Genomic DNA, 26940 nt, shown 5'->3' on the forward strand with positions numbered 1-26940 from the left:
AAGGAATGCCAAGGGAGAAGTTGAAAGATACAAGGCGCGATTGGTGGCAAAAGGCTATAGTCAACGAGCAGGAATTGATTATGATGAGGTATTTGCTCCTGTTGCTCGCTTAGAAACTATTAGACTAATTATTTCTTTGGCAGCTCAAAACAAGTGGAGCATACACCAAATGGATGTAAAGTCAGCATTTTTGAATGGAGTACTTGAAGAAGAAGTGTACATCGAGCAACCAGCAGGGTACGAAGTCAAAGGACATGAAGATAAGGTATTGAAGCTGAAGAAGGCACTTTATGCGCTAAAACAAGCACCAAGAGCTTGGAATAGTCGAATAGACAAGTACTTCCAAGAGAATGGTTTCATCAAATGCCCTTATGAGCATGCACTTTACGTCAAGCTCAAAGATGGAGATATTTTGATCGTGTGTTTATATGTTGATGATCTAGTCTTCACCGGAAATAATCCAAGGATGTTTGAAGAGTTCAAGAAAGTGATGAAGAAGGAGTTTGAGATGACTGACATTGGACAAATGGCATACTATCTCGACATTGAAATCAAGCAGAAAGAAGAAGGTTTTTTCATCACTCAAGAAGGTTATGCAAGGGAGATACTGAAGAAATTCAAGATGGACGATTGCAACCCTGTCAACACCCCAATGGAATGTGGAGTTAAATTGTCCAAGTATGCTGAAGGAGAAGAAGTTGATCCTACTTTCTTCAAAAGCTTAGTTGGAAGTTTACGCTACTTGACATGCACCAGACCTGACATCCTCTTTGTTGTTGGATTCGTTAGTTGCTACATGGAGACTCCAACTACCACGCACTTGAAGGCTGCAAAGAGAATCCTCCGCTACATTAAAGGTACTATCGACTTTGGCTTATTTTACTCATCCTCTAATGAATATAAACTTGTTGGATATAGTGATAGCGATTGGGCTGGAGACATGGATGATAGGAAAAACACCACTGGATTTGGGTTCTACATGGGAGATACTGCTTTCACATGGATGTCAAAGAAACAACCTATTGTCACTCTGTCTACTTGTGAAGCCGAATATGTCGCAGCTACATCGTGTGTTTGCCACACCATTTGGCTAAGGAACTTGCTGAAGGAGTTGAATATGCAACAAGAGGAGCCAACCAATATTTATGTTGACAACAAATCTGCCATTGCATTAGCAAAGAATCCAGTCTTCCATGATAGAAGTAAGCACATTGACACTCGCTATCATTTTATAAGGGAATGCATTGCAAGAAATGAGGTGCATATAAAATATGTCAAGTCTCAAGAACAAGCAACAGATATCTTCACCAAGCCACTCAAGAATGAAGACTTTGTCAAGATGAGAAAATTGCTTGGAGTTACAAAATCAAGTTTAAGGGGGGGGGGTGTTGAATAAATAAATAAACTTGATTTAATTAGTTTTTGGTCCATTGGGCTTAGTTATTATTTGGCCCAACTTCTAGAATAATCTTTAGGAGTAGTTTAGCCCAAATTCTAGAGTAATCCACTCTAGAGTACTCCATGGAAATATCTAGAATAGTTCAACCTAGAAACTACCATGGAAATATCTAGGCTAGGAAAATTGTGGAGAACTTTAGAGAATGATTTATAGCCATTAGATGAGAATTGTGTTGGCATAATCCTAGCCATTGGTTAAGGAGGTGCCACTAGTATAAATAGTTGTGTCATCCATTATTTTGTATTAAGCCAAAAAGCCAAAAAAGTCAAAAAGAGTTGTGTAGTAACAAAGTGTTCTCTTTCTCCAAATCTTTCTAAACCTTTCCTTTTCTCAAATATCCTCCTCCCAACACCTCCTTCGCTTCTGTCAAGGATATTCTTTTCTTTGTGAGTTTTCCTTTCCTTTTTTCATAATTATCATTTGTTTTAAATTTAACTAACAATGGATAGTAATGGCAAGCTCTGTACATGCTGCATTTCAATTCTTATATTTTTTCGTTATTTGTTTCACATCCACGATGGTAGTTTATACTAGGCTTAGGCTTTAGGTTTTCTTTTCTTCTTCTTCTAGTTTTAAAAAAATATAAAGACAATAAAAAAATCAATATTATGAATGCCTATAGTATAAGGTTTCGGCAACCTTTGGGTATTTGGTAGAGGTGTTCATCAACCGATCAAAACCGATTCAAACCGCGGTGACTGAACCAAAAAATCAATAACCGAATAAACCGAAAACCGAAAAAAATAGCAAATTTTAATTGGATTGGATCGGTTTTCGGATTGATTGATGAAAACCGATCCAATCCAAACCGATCCAATATATTAATTCTCCTCTACCTACATGGGCCTTTCCTCAATCATAGCCCAAAAATTTCTAAACCCAAGACCCATTAACTAAACCCAAGAAAAAACCTAGTCACATCTCATCAACAAATTTTCATCTGTGTAAAGCTTCATATCTCATTGTCAAAAAAAAACTATATTATCGTTTACTGATGCTTTTGTATTTCAATTTTTCTTTACAAATCCAATATATACCAAAGATTTTATTTACACAATAATCATGAAACAAATTTTAGGATTTTCAAAAAACAGAAAACCGATCCAATCCAAACCAAAAAAAATTGGATTGGATCAGATCAGATTTGAAAAAAATCCAAACCGAATGGATGATTATATGATAAAATCGAAAGGATTGGATCAGATGATTTTTGCTTCCAAAACCGATCCACTCCAGACTGCGAACACCCCTACTATTTGGAGTAGGATAGGTACCTTTCTTTTTCATGATGTTAAAATAGTAAAAAAGGTTAATAAAAATAATACGATGACAATATATATGTAAGATTCTTAGAAATAAAAAAAAACAATATTTTAGTTAGGATAGAATTTAGTAAAACATAAAAAAAATTACAAAAAAAAACATAAGAAAGTAACCAGTGTTCTTTTTTAATGTTTTTATTCTTGTTTGTTTTCATGATATATTTTCATTGTGTAATTTATATATTTGTAGTGTTGATGTGATCAATTATTTTGTGCTAAAAATTATAAAAAAAAACAAAGATTGAATTTTAAATTTTGTTTTAATTCACGCAATGATTTACAACGTCGATGTATAGTCTTTCATCCTCAAGTGTTGTAAATATTATACGGGTACACGTATAGCTATGCTATCTTATATCCTGTGAAATGTGAATTCATTTTCTAAATAAAATGTGTATATTTTTTAAAATATCCTATCAGCGATTTACAACATTGATGTATGACTTGTCATCCTCAAGTGTTGTAAGCAGTGTTTTAAAACTCGGACCGGTCATCGAACCGGTCGAGGTACTGGGTCACTGGTTCAACCGGGTTGAACCGGATTTACTGTTCACATATTAAAAGTATAAAAATATTACTTATATTAATAAAAATTCACATAAGAAAACTATCAATGAGCTTCAAAAAATAAATTGATTTTCAATGATAGCAAATATTATATACTTCTAAGCTTCTAGCTCTAGACCATATCCTAATATTGAATTAAAATTGCAATATAAGTTAAATGCACCTTTTGTGCTTGACATGATACGGATAAATTAAATCATGATAACAAATAGTATGCATGAAATATACACTAAGAAAAGAGTGTCACCGTTATCATGATTACAAATAGTATGCATGAAATATACACTAAAAAAAAGTGTCCACCGTTGAGATGAGATCATGAGACCATCAGTGTTTATCACCACTTAACTTCATGAGATCATTACAAGATGCAACTAAATTACATAAACGAACTGCACTAATCTAAAATACCTTATTATTTTAACCTTACTTTTAATCATATTCATCATAAAATATGAATATGATTTAATTCAAGAGTTCTTATCAACAAAAAAAAAAATTACCAAAAAGAAGAAGGAATAACCGGTCTAACCCGGGTCACTAGGTCAACCGATTTTCGTCCGAGTCAACCGGTCAAATCCGAGTTGACTGCAGAAGCGGTTCAACTACCTGCTCGGACCGGAAAACCCACCGGGTCACCGAGACTCGGGTCGACTCGGCCGGTCCGAGCCGGGTTTTAAAACACTGGTTGTAAGCTTCGTAAGAATTTATGTTAGCTATGCTACCTTAAATTCTGAGCTATGATGAATTCCTTTTCAAAAATTAATTATCTTTTCTCAAAGTTATTTTCACAAATTAAATTCAACCAACACACAAATATTTTCTACAAAACGACATAACTTTGAATTTCCAATTGCACCAAGGGATACGTCGGAGCGGGACCCTTCCCGTCAAGCCCCAAAATTAAAATTTCAAAATTAGTTTTCTTTTTTTAATCAATTTTGTTTAATTCTTTAGAGCGAAACAAATATTTAAAATTTTATTTATAATCAGCACAATTAATATAAGGTAACCGTTTTTGTTTAATGGACGGTGTAGGGTGCTAACACCTTCCCTACTCGTAATCGACTCCTGAATCCATTTCTATTTTCAAATACCAATTTTCAAACAAAAAAGGTTTTTCCAAATAAATCTTGGTGGCGACTTCAATGTTTTTAAACTTTCAATTTTTCGTCGTCATGTCGCGATCCGGTTGTGACAATATGCCTTGACAAGGTCAATTTTAATAGACATAAAAGCTTTTCTCCCCCTCATTTTGTTCAAGGAATGGATGAGCTCTTGCACTATAATTATGTTATCTTGAATCTGTCTATTAGGAACAAAGATACTTGGGAAGGAGAAATGATTTTTTCCATCACAGTTTGAGTCTTGCTACTTATTGCAGGTAGAATTCCACAAATTTATAAGTAATTATTAGTATATAGATGTCCTAGAGACAATCTTTTAATTAGATTAGGACATATGTGGACCTTTGTATTGTTGCAAATAAATAAAAGCACTATTTATCCTGTTTCATATTTTGTCTCAATATTACTGTTAATATTTTATATGAGTAACTGGATAAACTCCTTGGAATAAAATAGGTATCTCTTGAGTATCTGTGATGAGATCACGATCATGAGGATTCAAGGATACTGGATATTTATTCCTAATTTTATGTTCCTAGTCTAGAGACACTGAGAATGGGGATCAGTGATCTCGGGTAAGACTAGCACGACTTATTTACTTGTATTCGGATGGAAGGTAAAGACCTCATGAGCTAGAGATATGAAGATGTCTTAGCTAAAGCCGTGGGTGGATCTATAAGGGTATAGCTCGCACTGAACAAACCCACAAAAGAGACTCTATGAGAAAATCTCACAGAGAGTATCATTAGAGTAGTCTCTTTATATTTGGGTATGTCTTTCCTTAGACCAGAAGTTATTACCTAGACTGTGTTCTAGAAGGCATGCTTTGACTGTATACCTCGTCTGCCTGAAACATGGAGACTCATAGGTATACTGTTGGGCTTGTCCTGAAAGAGCACAGGGCTAGGGTGATAAGCTGAAGGAATTCGTCAAATCTCTGTGAGAGATTAGGTTAACTGTAAACCGGAGAAATCGGGATAACATTTACATGGACTCGGGAATCTATGCATAGTAAAAGAGATCATGAGATGATCTGCCTTTAGAGTCAGTAAATTGAAGATTCCCTATTTTGAATAAAGCTTACCCTAAACTGCAAGGGTTGATACGCTTCCTTACCCTAGGTTTTATGGGAAGGTAACCGAGACGAAAAGAAATACATACGGCAACCAAATATGTGTAATAGGATGATCAAGTCATTAATCTAACTAGCTCTGGGCAACAAAGCATTGCTAGTGCTCTGTGTTGTCATTAAATGGGTTGTGGGCTTGTTGGGACCGAGCCCATTTATGTCACTGGCTATGTTGAACCTAATGGGTCACACACTAACACCTTAATGTCATGATGATATAGCATTAAAGGTATTGGGCCTAATAATGGTTGTTAGCCCAAGATGAAGTTTGGAAGCCCACCTAAGAGGGAGAGGCGCATGGTATTGTTAATGGGTTTGGATGGTCCAAGACATTACTAATTAATTTAATTATCAAATATTTAAATTTTGAATTTGAAATTTGAAATTTGAAATTTGAAATTCGAATTTTGAAATTTGAATTTTGAATTTGAATTTGAAATTTGAATTTGAATTTAGAATTTAAATGTTTGAACGTTTGAATTTAAATGTTTGAATTTGAATTTGAATTGGCTATGAAAAGTTGTTTCATAACAAAAGGATAAGTTGAGATCTTGTTGGAACAAATCCCTTGTATCAAGAGAAGATCTATGGAGATCTCCAAGGGCTGATTTGGGGCGCCATTTTGGTGGGAGATGATTGTCATCTTGTCAAACCAACAAGCTCCAATCAGATTTGGTTGTTGAGAGAATCAGTGAGCTAGTTGGTTCAAACTTGAATGCAACAACTCAAATGTATCTGGACCCTTTTTGGGCTGAATAGGGGCGCATGAATTGGTGGTCATATGATGACCATTGGTTCAGAATTTTAACTAGATAAAGACATAGTCTTATGAGGATTCAAAGGGGAGCTTGTTGAGATTTTTGAATTGCAACAACTCCACCTTTGTCTCACTCACTTGTGCGCCACTTTCATTATAAGTAAAGTAAAAATTCTAATTTGATACACTAATTCTCTCCCTCTCTTGTGCGCCTAGTTGGTGAGTTCCTCCTTAAGGTTTTTGAAAAGAACCTAGCCAATTCTTCTATATACCATTCCCACTCTTGTGAAGTTTTCATGCTGGAGACTTCACTCTTCTAAACACATATACCTAACTTCTTTCTTCACTTATTGAGCGCATAGCAAGCCTCTCTGTGGTGGTCAATTGGTAGCTTTCAAGAAAGCGTTCTTGCATCTTGACGTGGGTGGTGTGGATCAACGTTAGAGGGTTTGAACCCTTCAAACCTAACACTGATCGTCTTGGAGTTTTGAACTCACAAACAAAGGTAACTTCACATGCCATAAAAGCATGAATCTTGATTGCATGTGTAATTCCGCATATGAAAAATTTTGTTTTTCTCTCTCACATGCTACGACATTCAAGGCCATTTTACTTTCAATAAACCATTGAGAGAGTTTTCACATATTTCGGAGACCATTCACAAACACTTGAAAGATTCTTATATGCTTCATACTCTACACCACTACATTTACATGAAGTCATAAGATCGTGTTAATTAAATATTATTTTTAACTAGTGCCATAGAATCCAGTTAATAATACAGCTTATTAGCCCCATTTCAGTTAGCTGCAAAAGGGCATCAAAGCAAAGGAATTAAAAGAGGAAAACATTTAAGTATGGATGAAAATTGCACGAAAGTTGATGTATTTCTTTTTTTGGTAAATAAGGAGGGCCTAAAGACCCCAAACACAAACTCAGTTTGTAAACATCCTGCGAGAATTACAAACCAAAGAAAAATCAGTCACATACAATGGCAAAATCCCACGAGGAGAGGAATAAAAAAAACTAAAATTATTCTCCAATGGGTGATCCAATGGATATTTAGACAGCCAGTCCGTACAACCATTACTCTCCCTAAAAACATGAACCAGTTGAACCTCCCAATCCCTTTGTAACCATGCTCGAATGTGAGTCACCAAACGGGACTCTCGAGCTGCTCCTTGTAAGAACCCGCACCGTTAATTAAGGAATTTAATTAAATAATTATGAGATTAAAGAGATAATTCCATAATTGACCTTAATAATTATGAGAAGGCTTAAATAATCATAGAAAGTAATTAATAATGCTGAAAGTCGCTTTTCTGACGAAAAGTGCAGATATCGGTTCTGCTCCACGGTATAAATGCGTACCGATGAAGTATCCCAGAAAATTATTATATCTGCATGAATATTCCTAAAATAATATTTAGGACTGGAATCCTAAGTTTGAAGTTAAAATAATGAGAACTGGTGTCAGAACTGATATTGGCTAAGTAAAAGCGCGTACCGGAAAGGTGCTGCGAAAAATAATATAAAAATATGACAAATCCTAGAATAATGGCTAGGTTCAGAATCTAAAGTTTGAGATTAAAATGCTAAGCGTAGCTATTAGCGCTAATACAGTGCGATTAATACTTAAGTGGGCTATATAAGGCTTGGCACTAAACCCTAAGTTGATTGTGTGCCATTTGCTACGTGAGTTTCTGAGTTTCTCTTTCAGCCTTGAGCCTCCACTGTTCTATTTCTCCTTTTCTTGAGAAACTCTCCAAAGAAACCATTTTTATTCCTTGTTTCTATACCAAATCACCTTGTGTGAGTAAGGGCTGGCCTTGGTTGTGAGTAGGGAACCTTTTTCTGAGTTTAGTTTCAGAATTTGTGAGGCTTAAGGGGATGTGACATGAGAACTTATATTGAATGATTTAGAACTGATATTGAATGTTGTTTTAGAACTTATATTGCATATGTAAGTAAACAATATTCTCTTTAATCCTCCCCCCCCCCAAAAAAAAGAAAAGAAGAAAAACTCATTTTTATTGCCTCCTTGCTGATCTATTCTGACCCAAGAAAAGAATAATAGTATCCTCGTCGAAGGACCACGAAGATTTGAAAATACGGACATTTATTTACCCAAAAAAAAAAGAAAATACGGACATTTTTGGGATGCCATAAAACATGCAAACCACAAAAAAAAACCAAACTCCATTCGGACCATGGTAGTTAAAATCAGGATTTAAATCTTAAAATCTCGATTTTAACGATTTATTTTTGCTAAAACGATTTAAATTTCACTTAAAATTGTTTCCAATATAAAATCCCGATTTAGACATTTACTGAAGTCCTGATTTTAAGATTTAAATCTCGATTTTAACTATTGGAATGATGTTAAGCAAGTTAGAAAAATTGTTGAATATAACATTGCTGATGTTTCATCCGAAGATGAATGGATTGTGAAAAATGAAGGAACTTTATCTCATGATGAAAGTTTAGATGAAGACAATTTTGAATGATGTAGTTGAAGATCACGTGGAACAAAATGTCTTCGATGATAATAACTTGAATGATTTATTAGCTTAGACTTTTAGAGTGTGACAATTGTATGCAAATGTATAAGGATGGTGGCAGGTAGTCTATTTTTCTTAATTTTTTTTTATACATAAGTATATGTATATAAAAATTTAATTTTAGAGTGCAGGTAAAATCTACAATTTGTATTACGATTTTACGATTTACGATTTTTTATTCCTTTCCCGATTTTAGGTAAAATCCTGATTTTGACTACTTTGATTCGGACTTCTAATCATGATTTTTCTTAAAAGTGTTATCCCATATTTGTTTTTCTATTGGCATTAACATAAGGAAAATAATTTTGTAATTTTTCATTGCCTTAACTTTTCAAATAATGGAATAAAAACTTTCTCCACTTCTAAACAAGGGTGTTCATCAACCGATTCAAGCTGCGGTAATTGAACCGCAAAATCGAAAATTGAAAAAAAAGCACATATTTTAATTGAATTGGATCGATTTTCTATTTGGTGGGTGAAAACTGATTTAAAGTATCATGTATTTATTATTTTTAAAACTTCGTTAATTACTCTATTTAGTTTTTTTATTATTTATTACTCTATTTTAACTCTTCATGAGTTTTAAGACTTGTTTTAGTTCGAAGACTTGAATTTTTCAGTGGTTTGTAACTTTGTATGACTTCATTTTGATATAGCTAGTGATTTGGAAGGATGAAATTTTAGGCTTTTCAAAAAATCCAAAACCGATCCATTCCAAACTGAATAAAATTTGATTTTGATTGGATCAGATTTGAAAAAAAAATTAAACCGAAATAATTGGATTAGATGATTCTTGCTCTAAAACCGATTCAATCTAGACCACAAATACTCATACCAAAAAATGGGCAAGCCTGCCCTACCTTGCTTTTAAAGGTGGATTAAAAAATCTGGCTAGTCCCATTTGGCGGGTGGGGTGGACGGCCCATGGGTCGAGCCCGTTTTGCCTTTAAAAAAAAAGGGTTAGGCATTGGTTGGCGGGGTATAAAACACAACCCGCCTTATCGCTTTTGGCTGGTGCTCGACCCAACTAATTTTGTCACCTCTAGACTTAGGTTAGTCATTAGGATGGAAGATTTGATGAGTGGCACATAATTCATGGATGATAGGTGAAATGGGTGATTTAATTATTGGTAGAATTTAAGTGGATATACTATGTACTGAAAATTTATCCCGTAAGTAACTTTGTGGCAATGTTATCAAATTTAAATTGGTTATTAACTCTCGGCCAAGTTACTCAAATAATGAATTACTGGTTAAATTAAATTCATATAATAATATATAATAAATAAAATTAAGAAATTATAACTAATAAATAAAGTTAATCTAACACTAAGCTTTTCAAATATCTAATCATGCGTCCCAATTTGGATGCCAGGTACCTCCAAAGCTAGGACATACACTTTTTTTTAATTTGTGCGTGTCGGATACTGACATGCTCCGACACGTGGTCAATATTTTGAGATACACGATCAACGCTCCGACATGTTCTGATACATTTTTTTGATATGCAGTCAACTTTTTTCGACACACGATCAAGACACATTTCTGATATATTTTTTTTAGGTCTAAATTTTATTTATTTATTTTTTGGTATTCTATTTTATTTTATTAATTAAACATAAAAAAATAATTTGTAAATCAATTTTTTCTATTATGAAATTTGATATGAAAAATTAACAAAGTACGAAAATTTTTTTTTGTTTATATTTATGTTATGAAATTTGAATATATATATTAAAATTATTATTTAATATCAAAACGTGTCTTAATACGTCAAAATATGATATTTTTAAAATTAATATGTCGACATATCATATGTCCCGTGTTAGTGTCGGTGTCTCGTAAGAGGTACTAAGATTCTCCATCCCATCACACATGAAATTGTGAGAGGATCACTTCGAAATATTTATAAAAATAAAGGGGAATGCATCGCTACTGTGACAGGAAAAAAAATAATCTTCCAGCAGAGACAGTTTTTTGTGGGCCCCATCTATTACTTCTTCTCTCTCGTTGAATCATTTTTTTGTCCTAAAATATTGTATTCTTTTGTTTTCTACAACAGCAGAAATGCATTCCCCAAAAATAAAAGCATATTCAAACTCCTAAGACAAGTCAAGTCAATAAAATCTGAGCCTCGAAAACAAGAGACTGAAATTGGCTTCTCTTGCGGACAGAACAGATTAACGTTCACATAGACATGAAGTCTTATTGCTTCTTATGTTTCCACTCCGCATGTTTTCTTCTCCTCGCTTCCATCGCATGTTGCCTTTCACACCCTTCTCTTCTCGGCGTTCACCCTTTAGGTACTTCACCACGATGTACCCCTTTTGCTTGAAACACATAAAGCTTGATACTTTTCTCAAGTGGGTGTGCAACCCACAAACCATTTTTCTGTTATTTGTAACTTTCTTATTTTGGTGAAACTTGAATTGGGTTTTTGTGTTGCAGATGAGAAATATTACAGCTCTGAAGTCATCAAGTGCAAGGATGGATCAAAATCCTTCTTAAGAGACCGTCTCAATGACAATTTCTGTGACTGCCCTGATGGCACTGATGAACCTGGTATGGCAGATGATGAAATTATGATTGTGTTATTCCCTATTTGCAGCCCCATTATAATTTTAACATTCAGGGAACATTGAAAATTTGGCAAGAAAAATCCTTGTTTACCTTAAAAAACATTTTTTTTAAAAAATTATTTTTAAGTCATTGGCTTTCAGACTTTAATCTTATGCAAAATGTTGATAGTTTGGTTGATTTATTTAGCTTTCAAAGTCATAGTTTTCTTACCTTTTCATGCATACACACTTACACATAGATAAGCATGCAGATGCTTCTTTGTTTCAAAATCATGAGGTGGATTTTCATACCATTTATAATTTGTTAGGAGGTTGTTGTTCATTTAACTACAGGAACTTCAGCTTGCCCGGCAGGAAAGTTTTATTGCAGAAACCTAGGGAGCAAGCCACAGTTTATAGTTTCTTCTCATGTTAATGATCATTTTTGTGGTAAGCATTTTTTCCTGTTTTTATACCTGGCTTTCCTTTTTCCTGTTTATCTTTGTTGAGTTTCTTCTTCAGGTCTGTTTGTTAAAGCACTTTACACATGTCTATGATGGCATTTTGCCAACTCAAAGGAATGGACTAGAGATCTTATGACCTAAAGGCATTATGTTTTTGAAAATGATGGATACTCAATGTCTCCCTTTGAAATTGTCTGGACAGTGACTTGCATAACACATTTCTTAATCTCCATATTTTCCTCTGCAAATGGAAATATTTAGAGATGGAACTATCTGGCCTATGTAAATAACTAAAATGTTGATTTACTTTTGTTGGATTGTTTCTCACTGTTCTTGACCTGTTTTGAACTCATTACTACCTGAAAGTTCCATTGCAACTGACCCAGTTTAACATTTAACATAATCAATCTACTTTCACATAAGTAATTTGGCAATTAAGTTTACTTTTCCATGGGATCTATGTATTTAGGATTTTCCATCTGCCTTCAACTTTGAATTCCAATTTTCATTTGATGTTGCTGCAGATTGTTGTGATGGGAGCGATGAATATGATGGAATCATTCATTGCCCCAACACATGTGTCATGGGTGGGAATGTTGAGTACATTATTGGCAATTACAATTCAAAAGTAAGTGATCTGAGTTTTATTGCTGAAAAAGAGGCCAATAATGGAGTGAAATCAGAGGAATCAGTTCATAGTTTTACTGGTAACTTCTTATCCAAGAATTTTTTCATGTGTTTGAAAACTCATCGTTAATATAATTGAAACTTTCTGGCCTAGGTTTGAAGTTGGCAATTATTCTACAAGTGGTTCTGGTTATTTTTCTGGTGTTTATCTGGAGTTTCCGTTGCCACAAAAGATCTAGAAGGAGGCGTTACCATTAAATTGAAAGAACCTTGCTGTTTTACCTGATATTTAACTGTGGTAATATTTTTAAATATTGTTCATTTTCCCTTTCTTAGTTCTGCCAGATTTTGATTTCCTATACTTCTCAGTCAGTTGATGTCTGATAAGTTAAGAACTTTCCATTGTTTTTTAAGGAAAAACCGAAAGAGAGATAACAAGAAGAAAGAGATAAGAAAAGCATCATGGAATCTATCACTTATGGAATTTGCTGCCATGCAGGAAAGATGGGCAAAACACCATATCTTGCGGGGTGTACAACTTTAACATATAAAGACTTTTTTCCAAATATACTTTTCAATTTGATTGGTGATCCCCATATTGTTGAGCCTCTAGGATTAAGTTGAAGAGTGTAGATAAATATTCTTTTTCTGTAATATCATGCTTCCCTTTTACCACGGTAACTATTTATGGTTGCTGTTGAAAATATTGTAAATATGTTGATTTCTGTAATATCATGCTTCCCTTTTTGTTTCTTTTTACCCACTGATCTGTTATTTTCTTAAACTTTCATCATCAAAATACATGGGAACCCATAATGAATGGTTCTATATGTGCTTACTATAATTCAACTAGATATCGGTTTTCTTGTTATGGTGGATTTAAATTAAAAGTTAATCTTTGTGTGATAAGGCTAGCATAACAAGCATGCTTATCTATTACTTGTTAATGTGGGAACCTTGGATACATGTACTGAGTATCACTACATGCACGTGCTTGGTTTCTATTTACTATGAACACGTGACTAATTAGTTTGGAGTACTGTATTTCAATGTTAAGAGGAGAACTATATTAATTCCATTCACAGATAATTGCATATTTTGCATCGTAATGTTTAAATGTAATTATATGTTTGTTATTGTCAAATTAAACGTGAGTACTGTACATTTCTGTGCAGATATCCCGACTTTTGTAATTAACGTGCCATATGAGTTGTCACATTTTTTTGATTTTATAATTATGTGATAGTTTTTGAGCGTTGGTAATACGTAGTTAATATTTACTTGTGGTATGTAAAGGTGCCAACTTGTATAACACGATGGAGAAAAAAGGCGATATTTTACCAATGCTTGACAACATCTTTTGCACTCTTTCTTTCATTTCATTTATACTGTCTCTATGGATGCCATTTGTATCCTTCAAGCTGTTTGCCCATATTGATCAATATAAGTATCTTTCTGACAAACCTCTATGCGATGGTACTATATTAATTTATCAATAGTGATGATTAGATGAACAATGCACTACACATTTCTTCCTCATTTCTGCTCTTTTTTGAACCAGTGTCCTTCAATTTGTCCATTGTCATCATTACAAAACCTTGAGCGGGCTGTTAGAGCTCAAGTAGATGCAGAAACCTATGACAAAATTCTTGACATTTTCATTTCCTTCGAGTCCTGTCTAAGTTCAAAATTCAAATGCTTTTTCTTTCTTCATTTTCCCATAACTCAAGATTGCTAATTATTTATGAAATGCTGCAATGTTTAATACCTCTCAGATCTCACATTCTCACTCTTAAGTCCCACTTAGTCCATTCCTACCTACTTTCTTACACCCTCCAAAGCTCCCATCCCCTCCCTCTTGCTCTTTCTATACTACAACGCACCCTATGTTCTGGTTGCACTCCAGTTCCTCAAACCCATTCTCTCATCTGCTTGGTTGGAGTGGCAATGCATCTCTCATTCTGTATCTAATATTTTACTTGAGATGCAATCAATTGGATATCATCTTGACTCTGGGATTTATAATTTATCTACTACCATCTCTTTGTACTGTTGATAAGTTGGTGGATGCAGTTATAGTCCGGTAAGGCATGGGTAGGGCAGGATGTGTTCCTGATCTAGAGAGTTATAGCATTGTTATTGGTGCAATGTGCAGATTCAGAAAGACTTTCCAAGGCAGCACCACAATCAAATAGGGAGATACAGAAAGATGTTTAGATGATTCATTTCCTTTGAGACAGAGAGTTACCTGTTGAATTTGAGAGTTACTAGGTGGTAACTGGTACCTGGAGAAAGTTGAGTATGTTTTTGGCTGGAAAAGTCACAGTGGGGATGACAGAGAGAGGTTTTGTACTGTATTTCCGGGTTAGGCAGAAGATAATTTGAGCAGTACTGGTGATTGGAAGATGGCTCGTACCGTGAGACAGATTTTCAATATAGCACCTAAATCGTAGCTGTTAAATTATTTAGAGTGGAGCAAGTACAGTTGGCTAGTACATATTGCTAAGGCTTTGTGGCATCTGAATTTTGGTGTCATCATTCTTTTCTCATTTTGTAGGATGATCTTGCACTTTGAGGCAGAGAAATGTGACACTCAGATCTTGGATTTGCCAAATATTTGGTTGTGTGATCTATGAAGTTTGAGCATATATAATGGAAATGGATAGCATTTTACTAAGTAATTAATTTTCCTCCTTATCCTGACTATAATGGTGCTAGTTATTTTGTGCGATGACAAAGAGAATAGGGCTGCTAATTGTTGTTTGTAAAACAAAAAAAAATGAAAAATAAAAATGTGACGGCAATTTGAAGTAACTTCATGTATATCAAATGCCTTATATTATTAATTGGTGGGAAATATTATGTAATTTATGCTCTTTGGTGTACCAACTTCCTGTCATCTTTTTGTTTATGCATAGTGATTACTGATCAATGCATGATTGGTATGTGGTTATTAACCTTTTATTTGACTTAACTTTTGTTCCGTTCGCCTGAAAATACTTTATCAACATATGCTCATCACTCAAATTGAAGAAAAGATAGGAGGCGGGGGCAGGGATGTAGTCCATCTCTTCTGTTTTGCTAATTATTACTTTTAATGTATCTAGTTCATATAGAATTAATTAACTCATCGAATTAATTACATTATAAGAGTGTTACTCTTGTGTTTAACTTGTAATTGATGTGGCTGGAATAGGTTCATCATTATTTTCTGCCTATTGAATATTTTTCAGGCTCATTTGGCAACTGATAAGGTATATATTATAGAACTAGCTTAACGTTTTTCCTTTTGTTACTAATTTGTGGTCTATAAAAATTTCTATCCTTGAATCCAATGGTTGCAGTGCCATAGTTGAACTTTTCATGAAATTATTACTGTAAGTGAATTTCTTGTGGTGACATCTTTCATTCTACAACCACTCTTTGCTTAATTTTTGACAGGATAGCTGGCATCCATGGCAATGCCACAAGTACCATCTTTATCAAAAGTCTCACGCTTCATCCTAATATAGCCAGATTCACCCCAGTCAGCACCCCATGAATTCTTCACAAGCCAGTATTTGTCACCATTTTGTTCTCCATAACCAACAATAGTTACACCATGATTGAGTTGCTTTCCACAAAAGCCAGAGAAAACACCTTGTGAATAAAGTTGAAATAGTAAACCTCCAGCATCAATTGCAACGGAGACAGGTTGATTAGCAACGGCAGCTTTAAGCACAGTCTCATTATTAGCAGGTACATTTTCATAGCCACTTATATTGACAGCATGATTTCCAGCTTTTTTCATGTCACAGGTGCCATCTATTCCTTGATAAGGATAGTCTTTTGTAGTGGTTAACCCACCATTATTTGTTATGAATGTAAATGCTGTCTCCATTAAACCACCTTCGCAGCCTTGGTTACCATTTTTAACATCACAGTCTACAAGTTCTTGTTCAGACAGAGAAACCAAATTTCCTGATTTGATTTTGTTGATTCCTTCCACAGCTGCCACTGCAGAGAATGCCCAACAACTTCCTGCATGAAGACATAACTTCAAATAAGTTTAAACATGATCTCAGCAACGTAACTCAGCATTACTATTGTTAGAATGTTCCTTAAGTTGTATTAAATTCCAAAACAAAATGATGTGCTACTTTTTTAGAAAAAGTGAGTTAATGATTAAGCTATGTCCCTTTATTTATTTATTTTTTGTAAAAAAAATGTTTAGTAGCAGCTGAACTACATATATGTTAAATTGAAAACCATAACTTGGCGCCTCTATACCATGAACTTTTGTTTCAAGAAACTTTACCACAATGGCCTTGATCCTTGATGTCAGTTACTGCACCTTCCTTCCTCCAATCCTTGCTTTGTGGAAGATCTCCTTGTTCATGATACCTGAATCCTGTATGTGAAAGCAACCTGGTTCCAAAACCCATATAGATATTTTTAAACTCTTCATTTGTAAGATCTGCAAATTTGTTGTCAGTGAGATTGTAGGAGTGGTTTTGAGAGTTGTAGCACTCTATAATCTGAACATTTGCTTGGTAAATGCCAAAACGGACTTCCCATTCTTCACTATCCTTGTATTGTCTGTCATTTTGTTTCAACCAACTTTCAAACCTCTTCCTCATGACTTCTGGGTGATGAGATGAATCATTCTTATGCATTGTAGGGCATTCACTTGCACTTATCCATAGATTGCACACGATGAGAAGATTGAAGATAGCATAGGTTAATGTTGTAGCTGTCATCATGGCTAGTTCTCAATGCAAATGGAGAATGGGAGCATGCATTGATATTTATCATAAACAAACATGCTTATATTCTTTTATGTCATGTTTGTTTTCTTTACGCATTTCAATTCATGTCCGCTTCTGTTTAGAGGCGTTTCAATTACATAAATATCTTCTTGTGTCCATGTTTTTGGTGCTTGCGAGTTTTAACAAGGCAAGGCTTTTATTTTACACTTCATCTTCTCTGCATGACCTTTTTAAAACGTGTTACGTAAAGGTTATGTGATGCTTTAGGTTTTACAACCCAAGACATTTGATATATGATACATTTGAAGGTTGGATATGTTACATGGCGAAGGGGAGCACATGGCGGGTTGAGTATTTGAGATACTTGAGAGAATTTCGTCCATGGAGAGCATACTAAGATGAGGTTTCATACTTGATGGAGAGATTGTTGAAAATATTTGTTAGAAATATTGTGATCAATCACACAAAATTGAAAAAGAAAATAATAAAAGAGAGAAAATGACACATTTACTTTGGTTTACCCTAATATTGGATTACCTAAAACAATACGTTTTGCAATATATTTTCATTATACAATCATTGAGTTACAAAAGAATATAAATATGCTTGAAAACCTAAATTGCGACAATTATTTTTGAGTCCAAGTCCAAAATATCAAAAAAATCCTAAAGCCTAAAATAAGGTAAGGTCACTACAATCACAAGGGCATTGCCCTTGCATCCCCATTTGGGTGGCTCCCCGGAGCACGACTCGCTCACCAAGAAGTGAGACTACAATGTGTGTTGAGGAAATGTGTATCTTCAATGTGTTCGAATCTCTCCAATATCATCTTTGGGAGGAGTTTAAAGTCTTAATCCTGGACCCGTCCCGAATCGGATTAGTTGCGAAGCAATGAATCGATTGGAGTATTTCCAAAAAAAAAAAGTGTGTCCTCAACTAAATGTGAAGTGTAAATTCTGCCTAACAAGGCAGGTTTTGTCATCAATTTAGGAAGTTTGAATTGGTATGGGAAGTTTATTCTTTCCTATAATGAAGTTTACTTTTTCTAAATGTTCAACCAATGACTTCCTTAATTTTGTCCAAAATACATGAATGAGATAATATCACCACATGAGACAGGAGTGACGGACCCATCCAACATCCTCATCTATGAGAAGCGAGTGCCTTAATTTGAGAGGTCTCTGCGCTATACTCTTGAACTGACAGCCATCATGATTCATGAAGTTATGCAAAGACAATGCAGTTGGGAAAATTTCAACATGGTCCTGGATCATAGCGTTGGCAAAAATGAGCCAACTCGTCGGATTGACTCGTAATCTGTTAAAAATGAGTTGAGTTGGGTTAGTAAAAATGAGCTGTCAACTCGAGTCAACCGAACCCGAGCTAGCTCGAGAAAAAATGAGCCAACCCACGAATTGAGTTTTTTTTTTATTAATAAAAATACAAAATATAACATAAAAAAGGACAAATTCCACACATTGTCATCGTCTTTCTTCCTTCTCTAAACCTAAGTCCCTAATCTTTTCACATCGTTGCTATTTTTGTTCGGTCTCTCACTCAGAAATCGAGATGCAGCCGCCAGCCACCACCATCCGCGCTCCGTCAACCCCTGGCTTCATCGCCTTAGCTACTCAGTCTTGGCCTCAGTTCCTGCATTGAAAGCTTCTTGTATTCTCGGTTTTTTGCAACACCAATACATCAGGTTTGTATTTTTTTTAGGAAGCCATATAGCTGGTGCATTAATACTATAGGTTCATTTAAATAGGCTAAAAATGAGCCAACCCTAACTCGACTCGGCTTGGGTTTGGTTATATTTTCTGGCTCATTTTTTTTTTCCCGAACCAACCCTAACCCGGTTCATTTTTTTCGGGTTGCACGCGAGTTGAGCCGGGTCGAATCGGCGGACCATATAATATTTTTGTGTTCCCTCTCTCGTAACTTTCCTATTTTACCCTTTTTTTTTATCTATTTTCCCATTTTACTTCCCTATTTAACTAAGGGAGCATGTGCTCCGGTACCACACAATTAACGCTCATTTGAAAGGGCTTCAGCTTCAAATGAATTACCAAACCTGCCAAAAAAAAGAAAAAAAAAAACCTGTATTAGAAATTAAATTAATAGCATTGTGGGTTCTAAATGAAAATTTTGAGGCCATAAGCATGTTTTTCCTCCAAAGTCCAAATTATTCCAGCGTTCAATGTACAATGCGTGACAAGTTAGACAGCTAGCTTAGTGGTGACTTTAGAGTAACTGATGAAGGAAAAGACAATATATATTTGTTATTTTTTTTGTAGCTGGGATTCTTCTACTCTTGTTAGCATAACATATAGCTATTGGTCTTAGTTTCATATGTATATACTAATATAATGAAAGAAACACAATTTGCGACGGGACCATCATAATTGCGAAGTATGATTAATTCAACATGATTTGACACTTCTAAAGTCTTCACTTTTGTTTTTTGATGAGATATAAATTTGACTAAAGTTTATAGGAAGTTGGTTAAATTTACTTCTAATGAATAATCATGATATATAATTCCCTTTCTCTGAAATATGTACAAGCTAGTGAACACAGCCATCTAAATTTAAACAGTTTTTTTTTTTTTTTTTTTTAAATTTTGTTTTAATGAACACATGTGAAAACATTAATTTGCAATTGATGAAGCACAATTAAGTTATACATAAAAAATGTTCAAGTTACGTACGTGGTCCTTTGATACGTTTTGCAAATTACAATAACTTCGACAGACCTAATTACGTTAGCTAGAATAAATTACAGTAGCTTAACTAATATCATAACATAACATTTCTTCAAATGCAATGTTTTTGACATCTTTTATAACCAGAAATGATAAAGTAGGCATTAGTTTGCCTCAATGAGGGGTTATAGTGGTATTAATAAAGGATTATCAATACGAATTGAACTTAAAACCTTTGTATAGATGCAATTTGATCTTACCAATTGAGCCAACTACGTGATAGACATTAATATTTTAATAAAGAGAAGATTATATTTACAAACTACACTATGTCTTACCGGTCATACACTAAACAAGAGTGTATGACTAGTCATACTTAATGTAATTCGTTAAAAAAGTTTGTAAACGGATCATTCCCCTTCTAATAATACTAATTTATGGCATAAAGAGAAGGGGTTGGAAAAGAAGACAAGATCCACACACATAGATGCTATTTAATTTGATTAATATATATAAAGTCCATTCATGAAGATGCTCTATTGGCACTTGGAAGGCGCTTCCTTGATTTACAAGTAGGAAATTTTATATAACCCCATCACTCTCTAATTATGATTTAGAGCTTTGTCAAACTTATTTAATATTAGAAACTACATGATTTCCAGTTAAGATAAGATCATGGATGAAGTTGCCTAGAAACACATTGGCACGCAGATAAGCACACCCACAGAGAGGGAGAGAGAGAGAGAGAGAGAGAGAGAGAGAGAGGGGTATATACCCTACATGTGGGAATGGTTTGTGGACAAAGCAAAAGAAAGCATAGTGCGTGCAAACAATTCACATGGGTGCATAACATGATCCTTTACAAGAAGACCTGTTTGGTGTGACGTATAAGACATGATAGTATAAGGCCTGTTTGGTGTGACGTATAAGGCATGATAGTATAAGCTTATACTATACGTTATGACATTTTCAGTTGTTTGGGGTGACCATCGTATAGTATAAGCTTATACAGCATAATCTCTTAATACATCAAAATGATGTATAACTTAATCCGGCCTAAGGGTGAGGGATAAGGCCTGATAAGAGATTGATGTATTAACATCGTTGACCAATATAATTCTCAAAAATTAATATATTATTTTAATATTAATATATTAAAATAAAAATTAAATTTTCAATATATTAATTTTTAAAATATTGAATATTTTTATTTTTATAAAAATTAATTTATATTTTGGACACACTAATCAATAAATTTTTTATAAAAATTAATATCATATGACATTTCACAGCTCATGTCCTAAATTCCACTAGTTCTCAAATTGTCTACTTATCTTAATTACTTCACCTAGGATTTTTTTATTTTTATTTTTTTTGTTATTAAACAACTGTCCCAATTATGAAACACCTCGCACCCCATGCATAATTACATCTTTTAAAAAAATCTTAAGCACATGACCTTTGTTCTTCTCTCATAAAAATATTAAAACCCATATGATTTCACCGGGAGTCTCATATTAAAAAAATATGATATGATTATGTGGGCAATTATAACCATATAAAGGTGGATCAATGATGATAAAAGAAAAAAATATATATTAAAATAAGTAGTTACTAAATCATAATTGTTAATTTACCTTTGTATGATATGAATGTCCAATATGTTGATATCATTTTTTTACCATTTTCGACCCTCAAGTGGGTATTTTTTTTGGGCACACCCCTCAAGTGGGTTGTCATACCTAGTCCTAGAGACATTAATTCTTTAAAATTATAAATAGAACGTCGACACCATTCATTCAAATCAATCACCTAATTTTGTTTTCATCTTTAATTTACTTAGGCTCATTCTTTCCTCTTCGAACATATCTAAATTGGTTATTGATGAAGAGTTTGACTCTTTTTTTCTTCCCCAAACTCCCGCCATTTTACATGTCTAATTATTGCAAGAGAAATTTTTTGACCAAACAACTTAACTAGTTAATGAAACTAATTCTTCTGGAATGGTTAACTAACTGAACATGTTAATCCGCAATGCACCAAAGAAACAATAAGAAAAAAGAACTTGTTAATCTTGTTGTGTAAGAATGGTTAAAATTAGGATAGTGTAGATAGACAAAGGTAAAGTTAAAAAATAATGAGACTATTATTATAAGGGCATACCCCTAAAAAGAAGGTCACAAGGGCACGTGGTGGCTGATTCCCACTAGTTATTATTATTATTATTAAACCAGTGGCGACTTTCCAGTAATGCCGTTGAGTTGAGGAGAACCAACTCTTTCTTCTCCCAGCTGTTCATAGCTGTCCAATCTCTCTCTTCCATGTGACCCCACTGCACAAACACATATATGCAGATACCCCAGAGATTTATTGGGATTTTAAACCCCAAAAAACAAAAGATTATGATATCTAATAATAAAATAAATGAAAAAGATAAAGTTTATGATTATATAATTTATGATGTAGTTGTTGTTGTTGCTTTCTTCCCTCTAACATTCCCTGTGGTATCTGAATATATATATATGTGTATTTATATAAAGGCTATGTTAGGAGGTTCATTTGGTTTAATTGTCTAGGTGATGCATTCATTTCTTCCCTCATATGTGGTTTCTTTGCTTTGGTTTTTGAAGTGAATATATATACACACATTGTTATTATTACATATGCAAAGATAACATTAGTCTTGTGTTTGCTTATTGTTCTCTTCTTCTTCTATCTTCTCGTGAGTGTGTGTGAGAGAGACTTAAAATGGCACAATTGCCACCTAAGATTCCAAACATGACACCCAATTGGCCTGAATTTTCTTCTCATCAGAAGATACCTTCCCTCACAAGCATGTCACCAAATGGTGTAACCAACACAAATATATCAAACAACCACCACCATCATCACCGTCACCATCAAAACCCTTCATGGGTGGATGAGTTTCTCGACTTCTCGTCGGCAAGACGCGGGTCCCACCGACGGTCGGCTAGTGACTCCATCACCTTCATGGAGGCACCAATGCTCAAGGGTGGGGTTGACAGGTGCGAGTTTGATAGGTTTGATGATGAACAATTCATGTCCATGTTCAGTGACGAGGTTTCAGGGAAAGCCATGATGCCACCATCATTGTCCTCTTCCTCCAACCCTTCAAGCCCTTCTGATCATAACAGCGGCATCAACGATGAGAAAGAAATGAACCGTGAAAAGGAGGAAGATGAGAAGCAAGAGGAGCAACAATTGAAGAATGAAGCATATTTGGATCAAAGCCAATGCAAACAGGAAATCACAGAAGCTCTGAATGATGATGATGATGATGATGATAATAGTAATAACAATGCAAACACAACAACTTGTTCCAATGACAAAATTACTGACCCCAAGAGGGTCAAAAGGTAATCCAACATTCTTGGTAAACTTGCATTGATCCGTATGACATGAAATTTTGATTATACCAAGTTTCATGTACACACACATATATATATGTGTGTGTGTGTCTGTATTTCATGGCTTCTTCTTTATTTCAATATTATTTAAGAGTGAGCATTTAGTGTTAGTAAATTATTCTTAAGGAGAACATGTTCTTCACAATATATCAGAAATTTTTATTTTTTTTCTTTAATGTGATTCTAATTCTCGTTCTGCATCAGAATCTTGGCAAATAGACAATCTGCACAAAGATCTAGAGTGAGGAAGCTGCAATACATATCAGAGCTTGAGCGAAGTGTAACTTCATTACAGGTTCGTTAGGTGATTCTAATTAATTTTTCTGATGCTCATGTTGGTAACTTTTATGTAATGCATATAATTTGATCAATGAAGTGTAGTAATAATATGAATTTTTTTTTTTTTTTCTGTTACTATTTTGTTGATCAATGAAGGCCGAAGTTTCAATACTGTCTCCACGGGTTGCATTTTTGGATCATCATCGCTTGCTTCTAAATGTTGACAACAGTGCTCTCAAGCAAAGAATCGCTGCCCTGGCACAAGACAAGATCTTCAAAGATGGTACTTGATTTACCTATTATCTGTTTCTGAACTATATTATCTGCATTGATTGTTCTTATGTAAGAAGCTAATTTTATTACTTATTGATTCTGTTAATGGTGAAACAATTAAGTTCAAATAAGAGATAATGTTTCAAGGCTTTAAATACTATAAGAACCTTTTAGTGAGATGTACAAGTTTTCTGAAATTATTATTACTAACAGTTATTTTTGTATATTCTTAAAGTGAAAGAGTATGCTACTTGCTACAGGATTATTATTATTTTTTTTTAAATGTGAAATTAATCTGAGTTTTACATATCTAATTTTAAGGGAAAACCAAACTAGCTCTAAGTATGAAGTAATTAAAAGAACTCAAATATGACTAAATCTGAAATCTTTTATCTCAGTCAATTCCAGAGACTACAAATGTACATGCTAAATATATAAACCATATGTGGTTAATTTTGTAGTTCTAGACTTTTAATGTTATGTTCACGAGAAAATTTAGATTAAAAGAAAGCACAATTTTGTTTAAATATATATAATCTGTACTTTTCAATTCAATTACATCACTAAGCTTGCAATTAAGTCCTTGAAGTTGATATATAAAGCCTTGTGGAGGAGGTTTAAACAAGACTAAATATTAACCAAACTGGAACAAAGGATATGAATAAAATGGCACTTTTATTGGCTTTTTTCTCGTGCAAGCATGCATACAATATAATTTCATTGCTTTAGAAGGGAGAAACAGGCCAATTATTAAACTGGACACACTTATATTAAGTAAAAGGCATTTGCATGCACAAATATTTAAATCTCTGAGTCAGATCATGTGCCCTGTCTTCAAGTAGTTAAGAGTGCTAACAAAAGCTTCAAGTAATGTTATCACATGTATATGCATGCAGCACATCAAGAAGCACTGAAGAGGGAGATAGAGAGACTGAGGCAAGTGTATCACCAACAAAACATCAAGAAGATGGACAGTGCTGTAGGGTCACCATCCCCATCACCAAAAGCAAGATGTGATACTCATTCTGAAAAGGAACATCTTATCAATGTTTGAACCCTCCCTAGAAGACTCACTCACCCTAGAGACTATATGATCAAATTGCTAGCTAGTTAGTCTTACATGATCAAGGCAAAGAAGGGTAACAAAAAAAAAAGGCAAAAAAAATTTAGTCAGTGACACTGCTTGTGAAGTATTGAATGGCATCAAGTACTGTTTGATAGTGAGAAGGTGAGAATTTTTATTAGCCAATTGATGAAAGATACGTGGCAATGAGAAGAGTCACAAAATGGGGTGGTGAGGCCAAATTGGTGGTAGGATTTTGCTATCAAACTGCAGTAGTCACGTGATGTGTTTTACTTTAAAGAAGGGGACCACTCAAAGTTGCATGATTGGAATGCAGGGAAACACATGTGCACCAGTGACATTAAAGAGAGGGTGGAGGAAAGAAACAGTTGTGTCTGCTTTAACTAGACTGGGGTGGGAAGTGTATGTTGGAGATTCTTTCAAGTTCTTTTTCTTTTATATTTGTTTGTTGTCTTTGATTCTTTCCAATTTTTGTTTTTTTGTTTTCTTTTTTTTGGGTGGTGTTTTTCAATTCAAGTTGGAAAACAAAGACTAGTGGGCTTGTGTTGGGATGGATGAAAGGAAGGAATGTCAGTAAAGTCTTGGCTCCTTTGGGTTTTGTTGCACTTTATATTACTGTTTTCCATGAATGTAATTATCTTTATTTGACATATTAATTGGGAAAAAAAAATATCAAAGTGTAAATATTCGTTGACTCAATTGTAGTTGTATATGGTGCAAGTCTTATCTGTTGCACGAATTTTTATGTGTTATGGACTAGACACAGAATTTATAACAAGAGTTATTTTTTTTTTTAAGCCAAAAAAGTGGGATTTCAGAAAATAAAAAATGTTAACTAATTAAAATCTATCATACCATTGTCAAGAAGGTGACGTGGCACAAGTGACTAAAGAGTCGGTTCATACCTCAAAAAGGCGTGGGTTCGACTTCCTCTTGCCGCTTTAAAGACCCTTGTTGATGGGTAAACTGTAAAGCGGATTTAGTTTATCGCTGTCTTTAGCGTAAATTCTCATAGAAGTTGAACAAGTCTGCTCTGACATTGACGGATTACATATCAGTGTCTCCCTGCCAGAATGTTCTTGTACTAAAAAAAAAAAATCTATCATACGATTAGTTGAGTTTAATTATAAGTTGATTTGAGCAATCTGAGATTATTTGAACTAGGATTCCCTCGTAGGTACGGCAAAGCAATATATAGCATCCGTATATCATACATGGGACTTGACCAGGAGTTTGAATATAATTGTACTTAGTCTTCCAATCCCTTGAAGGAGATTTGATACGTATTTATGAGGAATTGACATTGAACTTTGTTTTTTTATTTTACGTGATTTGCTGTCATGTTATTTACTAATAAAAAGAGTATCATTCAACCAATTAGTCGATTAATCGAAAAATAAAAAATAAAATAAAATAAGAAGAACAGTAGTTTTTTTTTTCTTTCATATTTCACTGTTATCTGATTTTGATATTTAGATTAGTATCTTTGATACAACGCTTACATTTAGTGTGTATTTAGGTTCGTTTACTTTGCATTGAAAATTATTTATTATCAAAATCTTATTAAGAGAATTCAATTAAAAAAGAAGAAGAAGAAGCATTTTTCCCTAATCATTCAGCAAATCCAACATGCTACTACTCTTCAGCCTTCAATGAAGATGAAAATTGACAAATGAGAAGTATTTATAAAACAAGAGAGGATGCTTTTGTCATTTCTGAAATCGTAGATATACATGAAGAATAATTCGTTTATAAATTTTTGCAAACTACACTATGTACTCCCGGAAGTACACTAGGTATAACTTAGTATATTTTCGAGAGTACATAATGTAGTTTATAAGAGTTTGTAAGCAAAA

The 26940-nt window shown here is 34.1% G+C and overlaps 3 protein-coding genes and 1 pseudogene across 3 annotated transcripts; 3 read left to right on the forward strand and 1 right to left on the reverse strand.

Annotated features, from left to right (window-relative positions):
- The first annotated feature begins 11015 nt into the window (after nucleotides 1–11015).
- Nucleotides 11016–13310, forward strand: LOC133317576 (glucosidase 2 subunit beta). Its single transcript, XM_061519437.1, has 6 exons — nucleotides 11016–11225; nucleotides 11371–11484; nucleotides 11835–11930; nucleotides 12469–12651; nucleotides 12726–12869; nucleotides 13071–13310. The coding sequence occupies exons 1-5, from the start codon at nucleotides 11120–11122 to the stop codon at nucleotides 12827–12829; spliced, it is 603 nt and encodes a 200-aa protein (XP_061375421.1). The 5' UTR covers nucleotides 11016–11119; the 3' UTR covers nucleotides 12830–12869; nucleotides 13071–13310.
- A 347-nt stretch (nucleotides 13311–13657) lies between these two features.
- Nucleotides 13658–15090, forward strand: LOC133317572 (pentatricopeptide repeat-containing protein At1g06270-like; annotated as a pseudogene).
- Nucleotides 15091–15998: 908 nt separating this feature from the next.
- LOC133317574 (zingipain-2-like) lies at nucleotides 15999–17310 on the reverse strand. The gene is made up of 2 exons (XM_061519435.1): nucleotides 16869–17310; nucleotides 15999–16591 (listed from the first exon to the last, which is right to left on the reverse strand). Exons 1-2 carry the CDS (start codon nucleotides 17308–17310, stop codon nucleotides 15999–16001), a joined length of 1035 nt encoding a protein of 344 aa, XP_061375419.1.
- Nucleotides 17311–22768: 5458 nt separating this feature from the next.
- Nucleotides 22769–25072, forward strand: LOC133317575 (basic leucine zipper 61-like). Its single transcript, XM_061519436.1, has 4 exons — nucleotides 22769–23397; nucleotides 23653–23743; nucleotides 23884–24010; nucleotides 24897–25072. The coding sequence occupies exons 1-4, from the start codon at nucleotides 22769–22771 to the stop codon at nucleotides 25052–25054; spliced, it is 1005 nt and encodes a 334-aa protein (XP_061375420.1). The 3' UTR covers nucleotides 25055–25072.
- Nucleotides 25073–26940: the final 1868 nt, after the last annotated feature.

The sequence above is a fragment of the Gastrolobium bilobum genome, unplaced genomic scaffold (assembly GCF_033153095.1).
Source record: "Gastrolobium bilobum isolate Gb01-03AN ecotype WA unplaced genomic scaffold, APGP_CSIRO_Gbil_v1 utg63278, whole genome shotgun sequence".
NCBI lineage: Eukaryota > Viridiplantae > Streptophyta > Magnoliopsida > Fabales > Fabaceae > Gastrolobium > Gastrolobium bilobum.

What these genes read in the sequence shown, in the direction of transcription:
- LOC133317576 (XM_061519437.1), top strand. Translation starts at nt 11,120, where the DNA reads ATGAAGTCTTATTGCTTCTTATGTTTCCACTCCGCATGTTTTCTTCTC. An exon ending in TGTTAATGATCATTTTTGTG is followed by an intron (nt 11,931 to 12,468) that starts GTAAGCATTTTT and finishes ATGTTGCTGCAG; the next exon opens with ATTGTTGTGATGGGAGCGAT. An exon ending in ATCAGTTCATAGTTTTACTG is followed by an intron (nt 12,652 to 12,725) that starts GTAACTTCTTAT and finishes TTTCTGGCCTAG; the next exon opens with GTTTGAAGTTGGCAATTATT.
- LOC133317574 (XM_061519435.1), bottom strand. Translation starts at nt 17,310, where the DNA reads ATGACAGCTACAACATTAACCTATGCTATCTTCAATCTTCTCATCGTG. An exon ending in CAAGGATCAAGGCCATTGTG is followed by an intron (nt 16,592 to 16,868) that starts GTAAAGTTTCTT and finishes GTCTTCATGCAG; the next exon opens with GAAGTTGTTGGGCATTCTCT.
- LOC133317575 (XM_061519436.1), top strand. Translation starts at nt 22,769, where the DNA reads ATGGCACAATTGCCACCTAAGATTCCAAACATGACACCCAATTGGCCT. An exon ending in GACCCCAAGAGGGTCAAAAG is followed by an intron (nt 23,398 to 23,652) that starts GTAATCCAACAT and finishes GTTCTGCATCAG; the next exon opens with AATCTTGGCAAATAGACAAT. An exon ending in GAAGTGTAACTTCATTACAG is followed by an intron (nt 23,744 to 23,883) that starts GTTCGTTAGGTG and finishes TGATCAATGAAG; the next exon opens with GCCGAAGTTTCAATACTGTC.